General features: G+C 40.0%; 1 protein-coding gene across 2 annotated transcripts in view; it reads right to left on the bottom strand.

Annotated features, from left to right (window-relative positions):
• Positions 1-19,428, bottom strand: part of IREB2 (iron responsive element binding protein 2) — a 52,777-nt gene extending 33,349 nt beyond the window's left edge. Inside the window, exons 1-2 of one of the 2 annotated variants that reach the window (XM_005887615.3) lie at positions 19,301-19,428; positions 17,739-17,828 (exon numbers count right to left, since the gene is read on the bottom strand). In XM_005887615.3, the coding sequence (XP_005887677.1) occupies positions 17,739-17,828; positions 19,301-19,319 (109 nt within the window). In that variant the 5' untranslated portion in view covers positions 19,320-19,428. Of the gene's footprint in view, positions 1-17,738; positions 17,829-19,300 lie in introns of those variants that run through there. The other variant, XM_070358515.1, reaches the window with a different exon arrangement.
• Positions 19,429-19,659: the final 231 nt, after the last annotated feature.

Genomic DNA, 19,659 nt, shown 5'->3' with positions numbered 1-19,659 from the left:
CAATTTAAAAAATTTTAGTCAATAAGAAATAACGATTTGCTGTAGAGTACAGGGAATTATAATATTCAATATCATATAATAAACTACAATGGAATATAATCTGAAACATATATATAAAACTGAATCACATATATAAAACTGTGTATACCTGAAACCAACAAAATACTGGAAATCAACTATACTCCAATATAAAAAAAGTTTTTAGTCCAGTAAACAGGAAGTAAAACACCATTCTTGTTAATATAAGGCTTTCTATAAATCTGACTTTCCTGTATGTAAGCTAAGACCCTGAAAAAGCAGAGATAAAGCCTTCACCTATACTTTAATAAAATAACTGGAAAATTAATTAATTAAAGAAAACCTTTACACAAGAGCTGCACTAACTTGGGCATATAAGACTGACAAATACAAATAATTCAGGAAAGACACAGAAAAACTGAAAAGCACAGATAATTAGAATGAATACAATAATGAAAACATTTCTATTATGTTAAAAAATTGTTAGTTTGTAATAAATTTAAAAGAATCTTTATAAAAAATAGTTAAGGTTTAAAAATAAATCAGGGTGCTTAAGTGAGCAAAATTCATTTCACGAAAATTGTCACTTAACTCTTGATTACTAGTTTAAGAATACTAGAGAGAAATAAATTTCAATATTTAAAAAATTTTTGATTATATTAAGTTCTCACAACAGATTTTGCCACTTGGAAAGTATTTCCTTAATACTGAAAGGAAAGACTGAATCAGTATGAAATTAAGGAATTATGCTAAGCCACAGTAACCCACACAATGGATTACTATGCAGCTGTTTAAAGGAATGATAATCTCTAAATACTAAGAAGTGATCTCCAGACTATATATTCATTAAGAGAAAATTAATGCAAAACCATGTTTATAATATATACCTTTACAGTAAGAGTAAAAAATCAAGTATAAGAATATGAATGTATTAAATATAAAATTAAAAATTATATAATTTAAGTGTATTATATCTAATTTAAAATATTACCTATTAAAAATGTAATAATGTACATACACCCCCCCAGAAAGAACAATGAAAAGATAAACTAAAAAAACTCAGTATGTATTCCACACAGTATTTTGGTTGCACAGTATTTCATTGTGGAACATATACTAGGGGCAAAAACATCCATAAAGAAAAAATTATATTCAGTTATTAGTATTGTTATCTGCAATTTTGAAATTCTCATATATAAGAGAAGAAAGTAAAAAGTTACTTTCTTTTTACCATTTTTACTATGGTTGGGAACCAAGATTTAAGAGTAATGACACAAGTGTAAAATCAGAGTAGCTAAGTTAAAAAAAAAAAGAAAAAACCTTACATTTTAATTTGTATCATCAGTACAAATTCATAATTTTTTCTTTAAAAAGAACATGTACTGCTTACCTCTGATCAATGAAAATGCCTAAAATGATGACAATCCAATAGTAATGAACCGCTAGCAACTCAGCCTGCTGTTTCTAAATATTATTTCCCATTATAAAAAAAAAGAGTTCCTTGCAGAAATGATTGGTTCCAAATTCGGAAAAGGACATGCACAAAATGAGCCTGGAACATTTGGTATCAGAAACCAAAGAAGTTATCAAAAGCTAACAGGGACACTAATGGGTCAATGTGAGCAATAAAATGAGTAATGACCGTAATACATTAAAATATATCAAATATATAAATAGCCCTTAGTTCATAATGACTCTTTTGCTACAGAGAATACTCCAAAAACTGACAAAGAGGGGAAAATAAATCGTCAACCCCATCTTTCCTGATTTCAAATAACAAAATAGTTAAGAAGATAAAGTTTCTTGTAATAGAAGAATTACAGCTAATAAATGTAGAAGGGCAGTGATATAATTAGAAAAATCACCAATGTGAAGCATCTAATGAAATAATAGATCTATACAAGGATCATAAGTGGATGATAAAATCATGAGGTAATATATGAATGGGGAACTTATAATGGATGGATCAAGCTGAGAACAATTACACCCAACTCAGCATCACCAAAAGTAGGACATTATAGATGTTAAATGCCTCTTGATTTAACAAGAAGTACAAGCCCCCAACTATGAAATATTCTTTGCAAAAATAATACAAACATGAATCTAATCAAACATCCAGTGACCAAGAAACATGGGAGATAGTACGACAATAAAATGAAACCATGAAGAAGCAATCAAATCTACAATGTAGTACATTCTACAGAACAAAGAACCTGTTTTTTTCAACATAAAAATGGCATGGAAAAAAGAGAGAGGATGAATATTTTTATTAAAAGAGATTTAAGAAACACAAAGACCAAGTGCCATGTGTGGACCCTATTTCGATACTGTGTGAATAAACCAACATTTACATATTTCTTATATAAATATATAAGAATATACTTACATAATTATATAAGAATATATTTATACCAGGGAATCCACATTAAACCAGAGAAATGTGAATATGGACTGGATTTTAGAGCATAATAAAGAATTATTGTTAATTTTGTTAGTTACAAGTCCTTTTGTATATCGGAGATACATACTGGAGTACGTTTACAGATTTTTTAAAATGGTGGAATATTTGAAACAAAAGACTGACAAATGTTGACAACTGACTGACAAACATACGGTGGGTTATTATGCTATTTTCTCCCTACTTTTATGCTTGAAAATTTTAACACACACACATTAAAGCATAATAAAGTTGTAAGTAAAGAGGATAAAGGACTACATAATCAGAAATACTAAATTCAAAGCCACTATTTGCTATCTGCAATAGGTATGACTTTTGGAAAGTGACTCAAATTGATGCATTTTCTCATTTAAAATGGGGATGCCAGCTACATAGCAGATGTGAAGAATACCTTACTTCATCATCTATCTAGTACATGTAAAACCCTCTAACAAACATATGACAAATAGTAAGTACTTAACGAATATTCATTTCCATTTTTCCTCAATCAAAAATAATGAAGCCCACCCCCGTTCTCCCCACCTCCAAACCAAGAGAAATTACAGAGGGGACATTTTTACAACAGAGCATTTGGAAATAACAAGAAGTAAAATTTATCACAGAAGCCAACACACAAAATTAACTTTGGTTAATTATTCTGGAAAAATATCTCCTCAGGAAGCTTTTTTGTTTCAAGTATCTTCATAAAAAGCATTTTGTCAGATTACTAGCAAAATACAGTAAAAATAAACACCAGTAATTATCTCTACTCTCTCCTGAAATCCACTAGGGTTAACAGTAAAGAAAGTTATAAACCCACAAGAACAAAGAAACAGAAGCAAAGCTAACAAAAATTTTGGAAGATGGTCCTTAATTGACTGGTAATAGACTGAGCAGATGGAGAAGGCAATGGCACCCCACTCCAGTACTCTTGCCTGGAAAATCCCATGGACGGACGAGCCTGGTAGGCTGCAGACCATGGGGTCGAGAAGAGTCGGACACGACTGAGCGACTTCACTTTCACTTTTCCCTTTCATGCATTGGAGAAGGAAATGGCAACCCACTCCAGCGTTCTTGCCTGGAGAATCCCAGGGACGGGGGAGCCTGGTGGGCCGCCGTCTATGGGGTTGCACAGAGTCGGACACGACTGAAGCGACTTAGCAGCAGCAGCAGACTGAGCAGAACAGAGAAAGCCGAAACTAAATGCCCACAAAAGGAAAAGGCGATCAGAAACAAAGACTAGGAATCAGGATAGCCTGCAATAAAAGAGGAATGTGAAAAACTAGAAGGCAAAATCCCTTCAAAATCCCAAGTGAAAATAACTTTCAGCCTAGAAATCTGTAAATAGATAAACTATCTATTAATTAGGCAAGGTCTCTGTACAGCACAGGAAACTGCTCAATGTTATGTGGCAGCCTGGATGGGAGGGGAGTTTGGGGGAGAGTGGATATATGTCTATGTATGGCTGAGTCCCTTTGCTGTCCACCTGAAACTATTACAACATTGTTAATCAGCTATACATACGCCAATACAAAATAAAAAGTTTTAAAAAAGAAAAACAGCCAAGCAGTGACAAATTAAAAAAAAATTAGTCAAGTTCTCAAAAACGTACTTCTCAGGCACCCTTATGTAGGAAGCTATCAGGATATGGTCTATAAAATAAGGAACTGGAGAGTAAAAAATCATGAAATTTAGGAAACAGTCTAACATAAGAAAGAGCAGAGACTCTTCTAGGGCAATACTGTAAGCCAGCCACAGTGCGGCCAGCCTCAAATGCAGCATAAAATGAAGTCCAGATGGTATGCTGCCAAGAGATGGGGGAAAAAACTAACTGATAGATTACTTGGTTATACCAGGAGTTTAGTTCTTCTGGAGAGCATGGAGATGAATTATTGATAAGGACACAGAAAACTAAGCAAACAAAAAAGGACAATCATTAATTTCAGAAAAAAAAATATACAAAGTTGTAGGAGAAACGAGATGCAATCGTCATTTACTACATGGACTGGTTGAGAATATTTATAGTTATAAGTACCAAAATCAATGCAGATGGTGATTGCAGCCATGAAATTAAAAGACGCTTACTCCTTGGAAGGAAAGTTACGACTAACCTAGATAGCATATTAAAAAGCAGAGACATTACTTTGCCAACAAAGGTCCATCTAGTTAAGGCTATGGTTTTTCCAGTGGTCATGTATGATGTGAGAATTGGACTGTGAAGAAAGCTGAATGCTGAAGAATTGATGCTTTTGAACTGTGGTGTTAGACTCTTGAGAGTGCCTTGGACTGCAAGGAGATCCAACCAATCCATCCTAAAGGAGATCAGTCCTGGGTGGTCAACGGAAGGACTGATGCCGAAGCTGAAACTCCAGTACTTTGGCCACCTGATGCAAAGAGTTGACTCACTGGAAAAGACCCTGATGCTGGGAGGGATTGGTGGCAGGAGGAGAAGGGGACGACAGAGGATGAGATGTCTGGATGGCATCACTGACTCAATGGACATGAGTTTGAGTGAACTCCGGGAGTTGGTGATGGACAGGGAAGCCTGGCGTGCTGCGATTCATGGGGTCATAAAGAGTCAGACATGACTGAGCGACTGAACTGAACTGAACTGACTGAGTATTGTTTTAACCAAAATTATAACTATATTAGGAAGAGGTACGTGGTATATACGCAGAAGAAAAGTGCCAAATTCTCATTTTCCACAGTAAAAAGTTAGTAAAGTCTAAAACTGAAAGATCAAGAAACAGCTGTATAGGCAAGGGTATTTAATAATATGGAGGAAATAATTAAAAGAAATGACCAAAAGGATTAAAAATTGTATTCTCTGCAGAATAAAAATTTGGGGCAGAGGTACTCTTTCGGTTATAGTTTCAGTGGTCTTACTGTTTTTTAACTCTCCCATTTGAAAACTAGCATTAAAGTAAAAAGCAATTATCAAATAAAGAGTGTGCTAAGAGTGGACATTTCGTCATTAAGGAGTACTGACTTGCAGATCTGTCTAATTTCATGAAAACTACTAGAGGCCCACAGCAAGGAAAGATGCAAACAACGCCTTCTCCCACAAACAAAACAATTTATTTCTTATTTCTCTCTGCAGTCACCAGCCTCCAAGATGATACCAGTAATCTTCACCTCTCAGCATTCATGCTCTCACACAACCTACACTGAAAATCAGCTATTTGTATTACCAAGAGTATGGCAGAGACGACAGTGGGTTTTTCTTTCTTTCTTGCATTGAAGTACAATTAATTTACAATGTTGAGTTAGTTTCTGGTATACAGCAAAATGACTCAGATACACACACACACACCATTATGGTTTATTGTAAAATACTGAATCTAGTTACCTATGCTATACAGTAGGTCCCTCTTGTTTATCTATTTTATAAATAGCAGTATATATCTGCTAATACTAAACTCCTGATTTATCCCTCCCCCGTCCCCTTCCCCACTGGTAACCATAAGTTTGTTTTCTATGTCTGTGAGTCTATTTTTGTTTTGTAAATACGTTCATTTGTATCATTCTTTTAGATTTCATATACAAGCAATAACATTCTGTACTTGTCTTTCTCTGCCTGACTCACCTCCCTTAGTATATATAACTGCTAGGTTCATGACAGTGCATGACTTCTAATGCTAGGTTACAAGTATTTCAGCATCAGCCTTCTTCTCTTGGATAGCTCACTCTGGGAGAAATTGACAGTCTGTTATAAGGACAATCAAGAAGCACTGAGGAGAGGCTCATGTGGAATAAAACTGAGGCCTCTGTGCCAACAGTAAGCCCGACTTGCCAGTCATGTGAATGGGCTGCACTAAAAGCGGGTCCTCTAGCCCATCAGGCCTTTAGATAACCGCTGCGCCAACTAACACCTAGCTGTAACTTCATGAGAGATCCTGAGCCAGAACTATTCAACTAAGACATTTTTAAATTCCTGACCCATAGAAACTGTGGGATAATGTTTACTTAATGCTTTAACCACAAAGCCTTTTGATTTAAAATGTATTATGCAGTAACAGAAAACCAATACAATTTTCTTCTTCAACTTTTTAGACAGTAATATCTATAGTTATTCATTTAAGATCTACTATGGCTGTATATTGTCACCCTATTTATTTAACTTATATGCAGAGTACATCATGAGAAACGCTGGACTGGAAGAAACACAAACTGGAATCAAGATTGCCGGGAGAAATATCAATAACCTCAGATATGCAGATGATACCACCCTTATGGCAGAAAGTGAAGAGGAACTCAAAAGCCTCTTGATGAAAGTGAAAGTGGAGAGTGAAAAAGTTGGCTTAAAGCTCAACATTCAGAAAACAAAGATCATGGTATCCGGTCCCATCACTTCATGGGAAATAGATGGGGAAACAATGGAAACAGTGTCAGACTTTATTTTTCCGGGCTCCAAAATCACTGCAGATGGTGATTGCAGCCATGAAATTAAAAGACGCTTACTCCTTAGAAGGAAAGTTATGACCAACCTAGATAGCATATTCAAAAGCAGAGACATTACTTTGCCAACAAAGGTTCGTCTAGTCAAGGCTATGGTTTTTCCTATGGTCATGTATGGATGTGAGAGTTGGACTGTGAAGAAGGCTGAGCACCGAAGAATTGATGCTTTTGAACTGTGGTGTTGGAGAAGACTCTTGAGAGTCCCTTGGACTGCAAGGAGATCCAACCAGTCCATTCTGAAGGAGATCAGCCCTGGGATTTCTTTGGAAGGAATGATGCTGAAGCTGAAACTCCAGTACTTTGGCCACCTCATGCAAAGAGTTGACTCATTGGAAAAGACTCTGATGCTGGGAGGGATTGGGGGCAGCAGGAGAAGGGGACGACAGAGGATGAGATGGCTGGATGGCATCACGGACTCGATGGACGTGAGTCTGGGTGAACTCCGGGAGTTGGTGATGGACAGGGAGGCCTGGCGTGCTGCAATTCATGGGGTCGCAAAGAGTCGGACACGACTGAGTGACTGATCTGATCTGATCTGATCTGATGGCGTATGTATCAAGGTGTTTTATATACATTACCTCATTTAATTCTTAAAGTATATCTATAGGTGGATACTCCAGAGCCCTAACAGCAGAGACTAGCTACCTCGGCTTCTTCCTACTTTACACATAAGCCTAGATACCTCTGGATTTATCCTTTTCCCAATTAAGAAGGCAGCTGTGGACCTCTTCCTACCAAATGCCAACTTACTATAGGAGCTCTGTATGCAATTCCCAGTTACACATTAGGACTCATCTGAGATGAGTCTAACAATTTTCTCACCTTTCCTCTCCTTTTCTATCCTTGAACTGGATTTTTCCCATCATCATTTAAAGTTCCTACCTCCAGTTTCACACAAACTTGTGTACACAAGTACACACACAGTTTCCAAGTACTGCTTTCTTCAAACTCTCAACCAAGTTTTTTGAGTCCCTCATATTCCCAATGTCCACTTTCCTACACATTTCCTCTTATACTTCTAAACTTCAGCCCAGACTAATCTGATTTCTCAAAGTATCAATGAAAGAGTTCTAACTAGAATTACAATATCTTCTCTACAATATTCAACGGAGCTAACAATTTCCTCCTCTTTGAAACATTCTTTTTCTACTGACTTTCACAATACCATTTTCCATGTCTCCTATCTCACACTTCTGCACCACTTGCAAGCAGAAGCGATGACTGGCTTTGTTCCAGACTGTCTTTAAAAAGATGTTAATATAATGACTAGCCTTGGGAGATAAACACAGTGTCTCTTATTGGAGCAAAGGGCAGGCATGCAACCGTCCGTTGTGAAAGATTTGGGTTCCCTAAGTCAGATTTCCTCTTCGTTAACACAACCTCGTGTGCAGGTTTTACCTGACCCTCTTCAACAAATGCTGGTACCAAGCACACCGCTTTGCTATGGGTAATAAACTATCCATTGTCTCTGATCCAACAGTTTTGTGTCTTCTGCCAGCATTTAGGAAACTGTCAGTTTAACTTGCAAGGACAGCAAACTGTTCGCTCCTTTACAGTTCTTAACATTTTCTGGCAGCCCTGTTTTGGTTTCCTGGCCGACCTCTACTCCTTTGTCGTTGTTAAGTCACTAAGTCACGTCCAACTCTTAGCGACCCCACGGACCCCAAGCCACGGCTCCTCTGTCTACTATGTCTCGGAGTTTGCTCTAATTCATGTCCATTGAGTCAGTGATGCTAACTACCCGGCTCATCCTCTGATGCCCCCTTCTCCTTTTGCCTTCAATCTTTCCTTTACCTGATCTTCAAATGTAGGAGTTCTTCAGAGTTCATATCTAGGCTCACTTCTTTTCTCACTCCATACTGTCTCCTCTTAGGAGCTTCAGTTGATCCCGTGGCTTCAACATACTATCTCCACAGTAATACCAAAATATTCTTCTGCAGTCCAGGTCTGTCGCCTGAGCTCTAGAACCATGCAGCTAACTGCCTCACAAACATCTTTACTTGAATACTGGTATGTGCCCAAGCTCACTAGTACCTAAACGGGACTCAATGATCTTCCCTCTGCCCTGTCCCATATCACTATCATCTTCTGTGTTCTGAAGCTCAGTGAACAGCACCACCATCCACCCACATGCTTATGCCAAAGCATCTAGGCATCATCCTTAAGTTATTTGCTTTTCCCACCATTTTGACATATGTACTGAAGGTTCAAAAACAATGGTGGATAAAACTGCTGGTGCCTTACAGGACTCAGAGCAATGGCACCAACTGTACTTGTACTCACTGTATTCTTCATTTTCACTGTATTGTTCACTTTCATACAAAATACCAGGTTCACTTAAGAATGTCCTTGATGAAGCAGAAAAAGTATTAATTGTATTAAATCTCAATCACTGAGGTCAAGTCTCAATATTCTGTGTGACAACAATTAAGTGTATAAAAGCATTTCTGCTCAAAACCAAAGTACAATGGTTGCTTGAGGGAAAAACACTTGTGTGACTGAATTACAAGCTAAATTAGCCAGTTTTCCCAAAGAATACTATTTTTACTTGAAACAACAACTGACAAACTCTGGTTATTCAAACATGGATATCTGGCTGACCTTTTTTCAAAAATGAATGAAGTAAGCCTGTCTGTCTCTTATCTAGTCCCATCAACATCTACTCACTGTGTGCACTGAAGATCTTTGAGAAATAAAGTTTCACTGAGTTATACAGATCTGTCAAATGCAGACACATGTTATTATACAATATATAAAAAATGCAGACATACATCTTTATTAGTATCACCACAGCCCCCCTTTAACATGGGCACCGAGAGCCCCCAGGCAGCTATGCACTCTGAAAGACTCCTGCCTGTGCCAGTACCTGGATCAAGAAACTCCGCACAGAACAGCCTTTGCCTTGCCACTGCCTGCACTTTCCCTGCAAGCTGCCTGCAGGGTCACACAATGAGCAGCTGCTGCTTCTGCAAGCCCCCATGTGTCCCATGACTCTGAAGGACTCTTGCCCCCACCAGCATCTGTTATCCATACACATCTCCACACCACCAGATGCGGCTTGCCCAGTCCCCTGCCTGATCGAGGATGGCCTACTGCTTGTGCAGCAACTCCAGACCAGCTCCAGCCTGACCAAAGCAGCAAACGTCTCTGCTATCTAATGAGTTAAACCACAACTTCTCCAGTGATCTCTGACTCGCTTCCAATCTGCTGTTCCTTGGGTATTCTCTGTCAGCCTTACAGTAACATGTAATACAGCATTTCCAAACATCTTACAGTTACTCTTGTATCACAGTTAATAATTATTTATATTAAATTTCCCTTTCCATTACTAAACTGTGTGCTTTCTTAAGCACAAAGATACCATCTCAGCCATCTTTCACTCGCCAGGAACATGTCAGTACTCCATGCTAACTGAATGAATTAAACAGGGTTGTTGAGAGATACATGCACCAAGCAGAGAACTGGGCTGGATTAATGCCACCTGTTCTAACCAGGAATTTCTAGAATCCTACCAATCTGGAAAGCTAATCCTTTAAGGATAGGTAATCAAAAAGACACCTGGGGAACCAGAACAAGCCGGTGACTTAAACTGAAAAAGTACAATAATGTGTGTTATCATACTTCTGAAATGAACTGATAACAATAGATATCCTTTTGATCAATTACTCAGTAGATCTAAGAGGTGGTTCAACCTTTAAAGAAAAGATGCTGAGGCCTGCTGTTTTACATGGGAGGCGGCTGATGAAAAGCGTCTCCAGGACTGCAGATCTTACCACTGAAGGTTAAGTGGCTGCTACCAAGATTAGGCAATGTAATGCATCTCTCAGTGCCGGGCTCAGAAACCGGCCTACAGATACGTTTTGTTTTACACAGAGTTTTAACATTTTAAAGTTCAACTGCCAACACTGAAATATTAGAGATTTTTTTAAACAGGAAAACCCAAATTTCTGGCTCCTTAAGATAAAGAGAAAATTTTATAACTCCAATCTCACATTTTTGCTGGAACTGAGTAGCATTTACTCCTTTATATAGGGCATCTGCTCTCCAGTGTAACACAATTACAGCCAGAGCCACTCTGCTTGTATATGGTGCCTCTACAGTCCTGTAAGCGAGAGCACAGCAGTTTTACACACACAGGCTTTGGATTCACAGGTCTCTGTTCAAACTTCTCCTCCACCGCTTATTACGTAATACTTAGGAGCAGTATCTTGGCCAAGTGGATAATAACAGAACTTATCCTAGAGTGAACACAGTAAATAATAAACACTAACTAGCACTTTATTAATGCCATTAAATTGGGAAACAGAATGGTATTAAGGGGGGTGGACACTGGTCTGAAATCAGAAGATACAAGTCTAAGACTAAATCTTCTCACTTAGAAGATATGTGATCTTAGGCAATTTATTCAGATTTTTAGTCTAATTTCTTTATCTGCATAAAACTATCTTCCCTGCCAACCACAAAGCAATGTGGTAAAGACAGATAATGTAAAAGGGTTTTGTTATTTCTCAAAAGTGATCATTCCAGGTTTAAACAGTAGATGGAGAAATTACCCATAGGAGACACCAGTATTAACAACAGGCTTTAGGTAAACTAAATATGAAAGAGTAATATACTGAAGACTGAAGCAAGGAGAAATTACTCAAACACTCTAGGCCTGCCTAAAGCCTCATAGAGGGTATCTTTGGAGTCCAGACTAAGAGAGTAAGTGGACTGGTAAGAACCTGCTTGAGTAGCTTTAGGGTAAACCTAAAATCCCTGTTTGAGGCCAGGAGCCTAGAGAAAAGATTAAGAAACTGTTTTAGAAGGCCCTGTAACCCCAGGTCTAAGAGGTGGTTCAACAACAATGATTTTGCAACAGTATTAACTCACCCCCATGTCTCATTAGTCAAGGTATTGTTTCTCTCTCCCTAACCAGTACCAGGCTGGATGGGATTGATTTCCAATAAACAACTCTGACCTTTGCTGCTGCTGTTTTAATTTTGCTATGGAGCACCTAAGGCGGCGGAAAGAGAAAACAGATTCCTGCTTCTTTAAGATTTTTTCTTGGCACTCACTGACAAAGGTAGAGAAAACCAAACAAAACAGTATCTATTATTGACAAAGGTACAAGCAAACTCACTCTTCTCATCTGCTCCTGGTAAGCATGTGATCTTGCACTATCTGCTAACACAACAGGCGGACTTCATGATGCCTGTCCAAACTGCCAGCTGTGGAATGGAGAGTGCTCAGTGTCCCATTACCTCCCTGGCTATAGCACTGAAGCAAGAGCCAACCCCTTGGCAGGTAAATGACCAATGGCCTAGTGGAAAAAATACACTAGGACAATTAGATTCCTCTCTCAGGAATTTGCAGTCAGGACACAGACTGAACCAGAAAGTTGTTAAGCACTAAGCTAGAGACAGAGGCTGCCATTTGTGGCCGTTTATCAATGTAGCAAGCGGAGGCAGCTTGTCTGCAGTGAAGCAGAGGGAGCAGAAGAGTGGAGAGGGGTCAGGAAGCACTGAGAGGAACATTAAAGAGCTCTCTTAATTCCAGGCCCACTGCCCATTTTCTTGAGATACAGCCACCTTTCATTGCCTAGGAGCTCTGTAATATCAGAATAAATCTTTCTTCACTTGAGCTAGTGGGTGTCTGTTCTCTGCTACCAAAAGGACCTAATCCAGAACAGAAACTATCTACAAAAGCAAGTTAAAACCAACAGACCACTGGACAAAATATGGAAGGCTGGTGAATGCATGGTTATAGATGGAATAGAATCACATTGTGCTAAGTCGCTTCAGTCGTGTCCGACTCTGTGTGACCCCATAGACGGCAGCCCACCAAGCTCCCCCGTCCCTGGGATTCTCCAGGCAAGAACACTGGAGTGGGTTGCCATTTCCTTCTCCAATGCATGAAAGTGAAAAAGTGAAAGTGAAGTCGCTCAGTCGTGTCCAACTCTTAGCGACCCCATGGACTGCAGCCTACCAGGCTCCTCCGTCCATGGGAGTTTCCAGGCAAGAGTACTGGAGTGGGGTGCCATCGCCTTCTCCTGAATCACATTAGGTAAAGGTAATCCTTAGCAAGTTATGCCTTGTGTATAAACATTATAAGCAAACTATTTCATTGCTTACCCAACTTACTGCCCTTTCCAGAGTCCATGGGAGAGACAAGATTAGAAAACAAGGATTTGTGCTCCTGTCAGTAAGATAACTGACCAGCAACAGATGTCTGATTTGCCCAGTCAAACTATAGGTTAACTGTAGTCGCTCAGTTGTGTCCGACTCTTTGCGACCCCATGGACTGTAGCCTACCAGGCTCTGAGGAGCCTCTCAGTCCATGGAATTTTCCAGGCAAGAGTACTGGAGTGGGTTGCCATTTCCTTCTCCAGGGGATCTTCCCAGCCCAGGGATCAAACCTGGGTCTCCCGCACTGCAAGCGGACGCTTTACCATCTAAGCCACCAGGGAAGCCCTTAAAACAATAGGTGAAAAAGTCATTTAGGGATATAGGCATTATCGGGCTGGTAAGCCCAGCATAACATACAGAGAGGGCTGGCAGTGGCAATACTGTCTATTACACAATACCAGTAAGTAAAGTGGGCTACAGAGAGAGAAGACTGGAGAGCAGACATTCAAAAAGAAACAAGGGTAAAGAGAACAGGCAATCTCCACATGACAGAACGAACAGCCTCTGGCTTAGAAATTCTAGTTCCCATGAGGCCTGACTGAGCTTTCTTCCTTTGCCATTGGATGTCTGGAAACTGCAACAGCATCTTCTTTCTTGAATGCTGAGTTAAGTGAGTTTTTGTTCCTTATACTGACTGAAAGGCAATGACTGGAAGAGACAGTACATATACAGTACCAGTGAAAAAGAAAAGTACCTGATGGGGATGGAGGAAACAATAATGTCAATCCAATAATGCTATATAATGAGCTGGCATCAAAACTTAACTACCTCACACACAGCTTTGTTTATAAATACAGAAAAGATGGTAACAACTTCAATATTCAAAGATCTGGTAACTAAACCATGAGGCTTTCATATAGACAATACTGTGCAGCCCTGAGAAGCTGTAGAAAAGTGTATATAACCCTTTCTACTCAAAACTCACACTCCCTGGTTCATAAACCACACAGATTGAGAGAGCAAGGGATACTTGTATTCAATGACAAACAAAGATGTTCGTGATGTATTAAATTAAAAAAGATTACAAAACAATATACATTGTATTTTTGTTAAAGTAGCACATTTACATATATTTATATATGCACATAAAAATGAAACTGTCTCTACACTGCTTATAATGTTTCTGTCTGTGATTTTGAATCCCAACCTAACTTCTTATAATCAATAAAAACTCTCCTAAAAAATTAAATACAGATTTTCTTTTGGAGATTGTAAGGTAGGATTTGGAAAACCAAGTCCTAGCTCCACTACAGGATTGAGCAGTACTACGGTTACAAAGGAAGCAATTAGGAAGGGAAAGAGAAAGATGAATGAGATAAAATGAGATAAAGAAGGCAGCCTGAGGCTTTATACCAGCCTGAAAGCCCTTTTGCCCAATAACAGCCACTTGCTAAAATATGTTTCACTAGAGCCAGGCCAGCGTCTTCACCGCCCTCCTCCTCACTCATTTTCATTTATGTCTTCCATTATGCTTGCCAGCCATTCGAAATCCCCCAAGTGTTAACTGGCCTCTGTAATCCCTCTGCCATTCCAAGCAACAGTGATTTCTCTCTTCCTGGGAACCAGGTATATTTTCAAATTCAGAGATCTACTTAAGAAAATCACTCAAAATTTCTAAGGTTGTAGTCAGCGCACTCAAGTGCCAGGTAAACAGCTCCAGATGGTTAAAACAGCATTTTGCCACTAGTGAGATTATATAAGTTTAAAATGTGATCAATATGCATGACGTGCATATTCCACTACTGTAAGGTAGTCGCCAAGTTGTGTCCGACTCATTTGCAACCCCGTTTGCTAGTCCTAGCAGGACTAGCCTGCCAGGCTCCTCTGACAATGGGATTTTCCACTCAAGCATACTGGAGTGGGTTGCCATTTCCTTCTAATGGGGATCTTCCCGACCCAGGGATCCAACGTGAATCTCTTGCACTGGCAGGCAGATTCTTTACCATTGAGCCACCCAAGGAAGCCCTTCCATAAGGATCCGTTGAGTATAAACTAGAGAAGCAAAAAGGTAAAATGGCAATAAAAAAGCAAAAATCAAATAATTTGTGTTGTATTCTATCTAAGAACAGACTTAATAAAGGGAAGCATTGTTAGTGAGTCAGACAGCCTAGGCTAGTTCACTCACTTTTCCCTTGTCTTTCTCTATTGCAAAAGTCAGAAAACGGAATCTTTCAGGCTTTAAAGTTGAGAGAGGTAAGAAAATTTTGGCCAAGGAGATAAGCTCCTGGGGAGGGTTTTTCTTCCTGTTTTGCCCTTCCACCTGCTTATAATATGTACATAATGCCTGGAGGTACAACAGCTATTTGCAACCCCCAAAATGAAAGCAAACAGAAAAAAAGAGAAAAGCCTAAGTCCCTGCTGATGTTGGTGCTATATAGTCCCAGTATGTCCACACCCAGACTTCTTATTAGATGAGAAAAATAAACCCCTATTTGTTAGAGTCACTGTACAGGAGGATTCTGGTTCCTGCAGCTGCAGGCATTCCTGACACAGTTAGCAGGGAGCTTAGAAGAGTGTTCTAGACTACATTTTCTCCCCAACACGTAAGAGAGCCAGAACGTTTTCCCTTCATTAAGTTACTCATTACAACCATGATTCTCAGCCTGGTAGGTATCCGAACGTGGGAAGCAGAGAACACAGTGGTCAGGAACCGTCGTGATCACCAAAGTGAAAATGAAGTCCCTCAGTCGAATCCAACTCTTTTCGACCCCATGGACTGCAGCCTACTAGGCTCCTCCATCCATGGGATTTTCCAGGCAAGAGTACTGGAGTGTGGTGCCATTGCCTTCTCCGGGTGACCAACAAAGCAATGTCTCTTAAGCACAGGTCTGGGAGGCCATTCAATTTGGTCCCTCCACAAAAATCCAACAAGGATTTTTCTGTTTTTCTACTCAAGTTTCTACTTTCTTTCAATATCAATTCTTCCAAATTTTATTCCCTATTAAACACTCATTAAGAAATTATTTTGGTAACTATACAATAAACCTCTCATAGTAACCATTCTATTAAAAAAAAAAACAACAATATCTTAACCCCAGAGAAATAAAACCCAAATTTCTGTTTTAAAGGCATTTATATATACAGGTGTTCTATTATTATATTTATCATGGTTATAAAAACCCTGGTACTCTGGAATTCAATTATGTACAGATGCTCACAACAGCTTATTTTCCAGAGATAATATAGCTCTTACACTATTGATCATTCTCTCAACGTATTTTATAGTTGTTTTGATTTCCTGCATTTGGGAAATACAGGCTATCTTCAAGTAGGCACATTTCCACAAATTATCCACAGAAAGAACTTATACTCAAAACTAAAAACATCCCCACATATGTTCTTTTACTTTACTAAGCTATAAAATGTAGGTTAAGAAATTTCCAGGCTAGAATCACTAGATATTTGAGATAAGTGAAAGTCACTCAGTCATGTCCAACTCTTTTTGACCCCATGGACTACAGTCCATGGAATTCTCCAGCCCAGATCAGAATACTGGAGTGGGTAGTGTTTCCCTTCTCCAGGGGATCTTCCCAACCCAGGGATCGAACCCAGGTCTCCCACATTGCAGGTGGATTCACCAGCTGAACCACAAGGGAAGCCCAGATATTTGAGATAAGTACAGTGGGAAAAAAAAGATCTTTCTTGTATATAATCAACTTAGCTGTTCCCTTTTCAAAATTAATACAAACTCATCAGTGAAGAGATAAAATAAATGTGAATGAACAACACATAGCACTAAGAAAAGATAACCTCTCAAATCACAGCAACTAAATATGCACAGTAAAAGATTTTGGTGAAATGTTTATTTTTAAATGGCAACCTAATTCTCAGACAGGCATCTTCTCCAAAATACACTCTAAAATATCTAAATCTTCTCAGAATACACAAGAAAATACTGCTAGAGTATAAAACCTACAGAAAAATCAAAAGCAATCTTAACCAACACAAGAAGGGAAAAAACAAAAACAAAAAATCCCAAGGTTAAAGAAAACTTTCCAAAACTACAACAGATTTGGCATTTAATTTCTCTTTTCACTGAAAAGTCAGAAAAGAATAATCTAAATTACTCTTTCAAACATGTCTTCCCTTTAGTAGCCTGGTTGAGAAAGTTACTCAGTTGTCAATAAAGTCAAGGCTTCATCCAATACTATGCGGTTCCGCCAAATTCACTCTTCTGAGGCTTCAGTGAAAGGTTTGATCCTGATCAGGAGCCTGCAAAGGTCTGCCAAGAGGGCTGGTGCACAAGCCTGGGCAAACCATGCCCTGGTCAACAACTCAAATCAGTGGGCCCTATTGATGATTCCTAATAAAAGGACACTAGATAAAGAACTCTTGGAACTGTTCACTTGAAAAATTAAAATATACATTTAATAGCTCTAGAATATCATCAGTCAGGTTTTTATTGCTTTTAAAAATGTATTAGTAGTTTCTTCAGGGAAAGAAAAAATCATTACAAAACTAACAAGATTTGAAAATAAGAAGCTACGGTATGGGCTTACATCCTCCTCTCACGAAAGCTGTCCCAATGTTAGAGATATGTGTAGGTGTGCCTACTATGACATGGTGGGAATAAACTTAAAATTTCTTCAACTCAGCTTGACAAATGCATTTTTATTATTAGAAACTAAATAAACCCAAGAAAATGTAAGCAACATTACCATACTTGGTGCCTCCAAGTCTAGGAACATTGAAGAACTTCTTATGTGAAGTGTCATTTAATGTTTCAATAAGGTACTCAAAGGCATATCCTGGGAAGAAAAAAAAAACCTTTCATTATACACTGTTACAAAGTGCCTTATTCAAAGTGAAAACACCTAGAAACCAGATTTGTCCAACAGAATTTTCTCCAATGGCACAAATGTTCTGTATCTGAGCTGTTCAATAAGGTAGTCATTAGACACATGGGGCCACTGACCACTTAAAATGTGGTTACAGAGACAGAGGAATCCTTTCAAATTTTATTTAATTAATTTAAATAGTCACACGTGCCTAGTGTCCACTTTACTGGACAGTACAACTCTAAACCATGACTCCTTCAAACAAAAACTGGCAAAATAACTCCTGAAACGCGATAATAAAGAATATCTGGAAAGGGACAATAAGAATGATTTAAATGATGTATACACACGTTTGTGAAGACATGTCCTGAAAATTGCATAAATACAAACAGGGCAATTTGAGAACACCACAATTATGTTAGAACTGATTTTTTTTAAATAATCAAAAGATAGACGTTTACACAGCATTCAACAACATGAACAAAATCAAAAGCAAACCAAACAACTTATCAGATAAGACCTTAATAGGCCTTAAGCCTAAAGGTAAAAGTGAACAACAAAATATCTGGGTAAAATAGCAGATTTTCCCTAAAAGACCCGTCTTTCTGGTTATGCACGAATTGAAGCTTATCTACGAGGACCCACGGGTCTCATCTGAATGTGCCCCTGCTTCTCAGGTTCTTGGGGGAAGTGGCAGAGAGGCACCCTTGAGGTTACAGAACCTTGAGATCTTTTGTGCAGACTCACTGCGGTGGGTGGGCAGGACCCCCAACACTGTTAGAACCTTGGTCTGAAATGAGATGCGATAAGCATAGCCCACTTTCTGAGAGTACATAATGTTTTTCTTTTTCTGCTGAGGGGGAAGAGAGGAAGGTGGATGGTGGGGGAGGAGGCCCAGCTCTGCAATAATTAATGGTCAAAGAACCGGCTGACCAGTGATCGGCCTTGACCACCCCCGACCCTGCTACTAGAGGCAAAGAGAGAGGGAGGGGCTTGAGTCTGGACAGCGGAATAAACAACTAGCTGCGTGAGACCCAAGCGATGAGACACTGGCCCCCATCCTCATCTCTTACAAATGGGGGCGGGGGAGGGCGGGGAGAAGAAGATGGTGGGCCTTTCCTCGACCTTAGGGCCACTAAGGAACATAGGGAAGCCCTGGCAGCCAACAGCGGCGCCAACAAGCTGAGGCCGCCAAGGGTCAAAGCCAGCGGCGGAGCAGACGTCCCCGGCGGGGTCACGCTGAGGGGCGAGGGCTGCGAGGCCGGGCTCTCGCGGCCTAGGCGCAGAGAGTGCGGCCCAGCAGGCAGGCCCCTGGGGAGCAGGACCTGAGCCCGGAGGGCCCCCGCGCCGGCCAAGCGACTCCAGGCGACAGAAGCAAAGAACTCGGAGCCCGGGTAGCGCGCGTCTCCACTGCCAGATCCAGTTGGCGGACTGAAACTAACCTGCACTTGGGGCGTCCATCGCCGGAGACCATATTATCCCTGCGGGGAGGGGGCCCGCGGGGGAAGGAGGGGGAGGCCGGGCGGGGAAGAGGGGGAGGAAGGCAAGCGGACCGGCACGGGAGGAAGGAAAAGAGTAGTCTCGCGCAAACACCGCGAGAGCTGCAGAGCCGGCCCCAGGTCTCAGCTCGCGGGATTTGCCTCCCAACTCTCGCGAGATCCTAGGACGTGGAAACAAAGAGAAGGGGGCGGAGCGAGGCGGAAGGCTAGTCTTTGCGCAGTAGCTTCTGTTCGCGCAATTTGGGGCAAAAGGCTGGAGAGGCGGTGGCGTAGGCGTCACTGCCTCTGCCGTCTTAAAGATC

The sequence above is a fragment of the Bos mutus genome, chromosome 21, assembly GCF_027580195.1.
Source record: "Bos mutus isolate GX-2022 chromosome 21, NWIPB_WYAK_1.1, whole genome shotgun sequence".
NCBI classification, from domain to species: Eukaryota; Metazoa; Chordata; class Mammalia; order Artiodactyla; family Bovidae; genus Bos; species Bos mutus.
The sequence above is the reverse complement of the archived record's forward strand: the minus strand, read 5'-3'. Positions and strand labels throughout refer to the sequence as shown.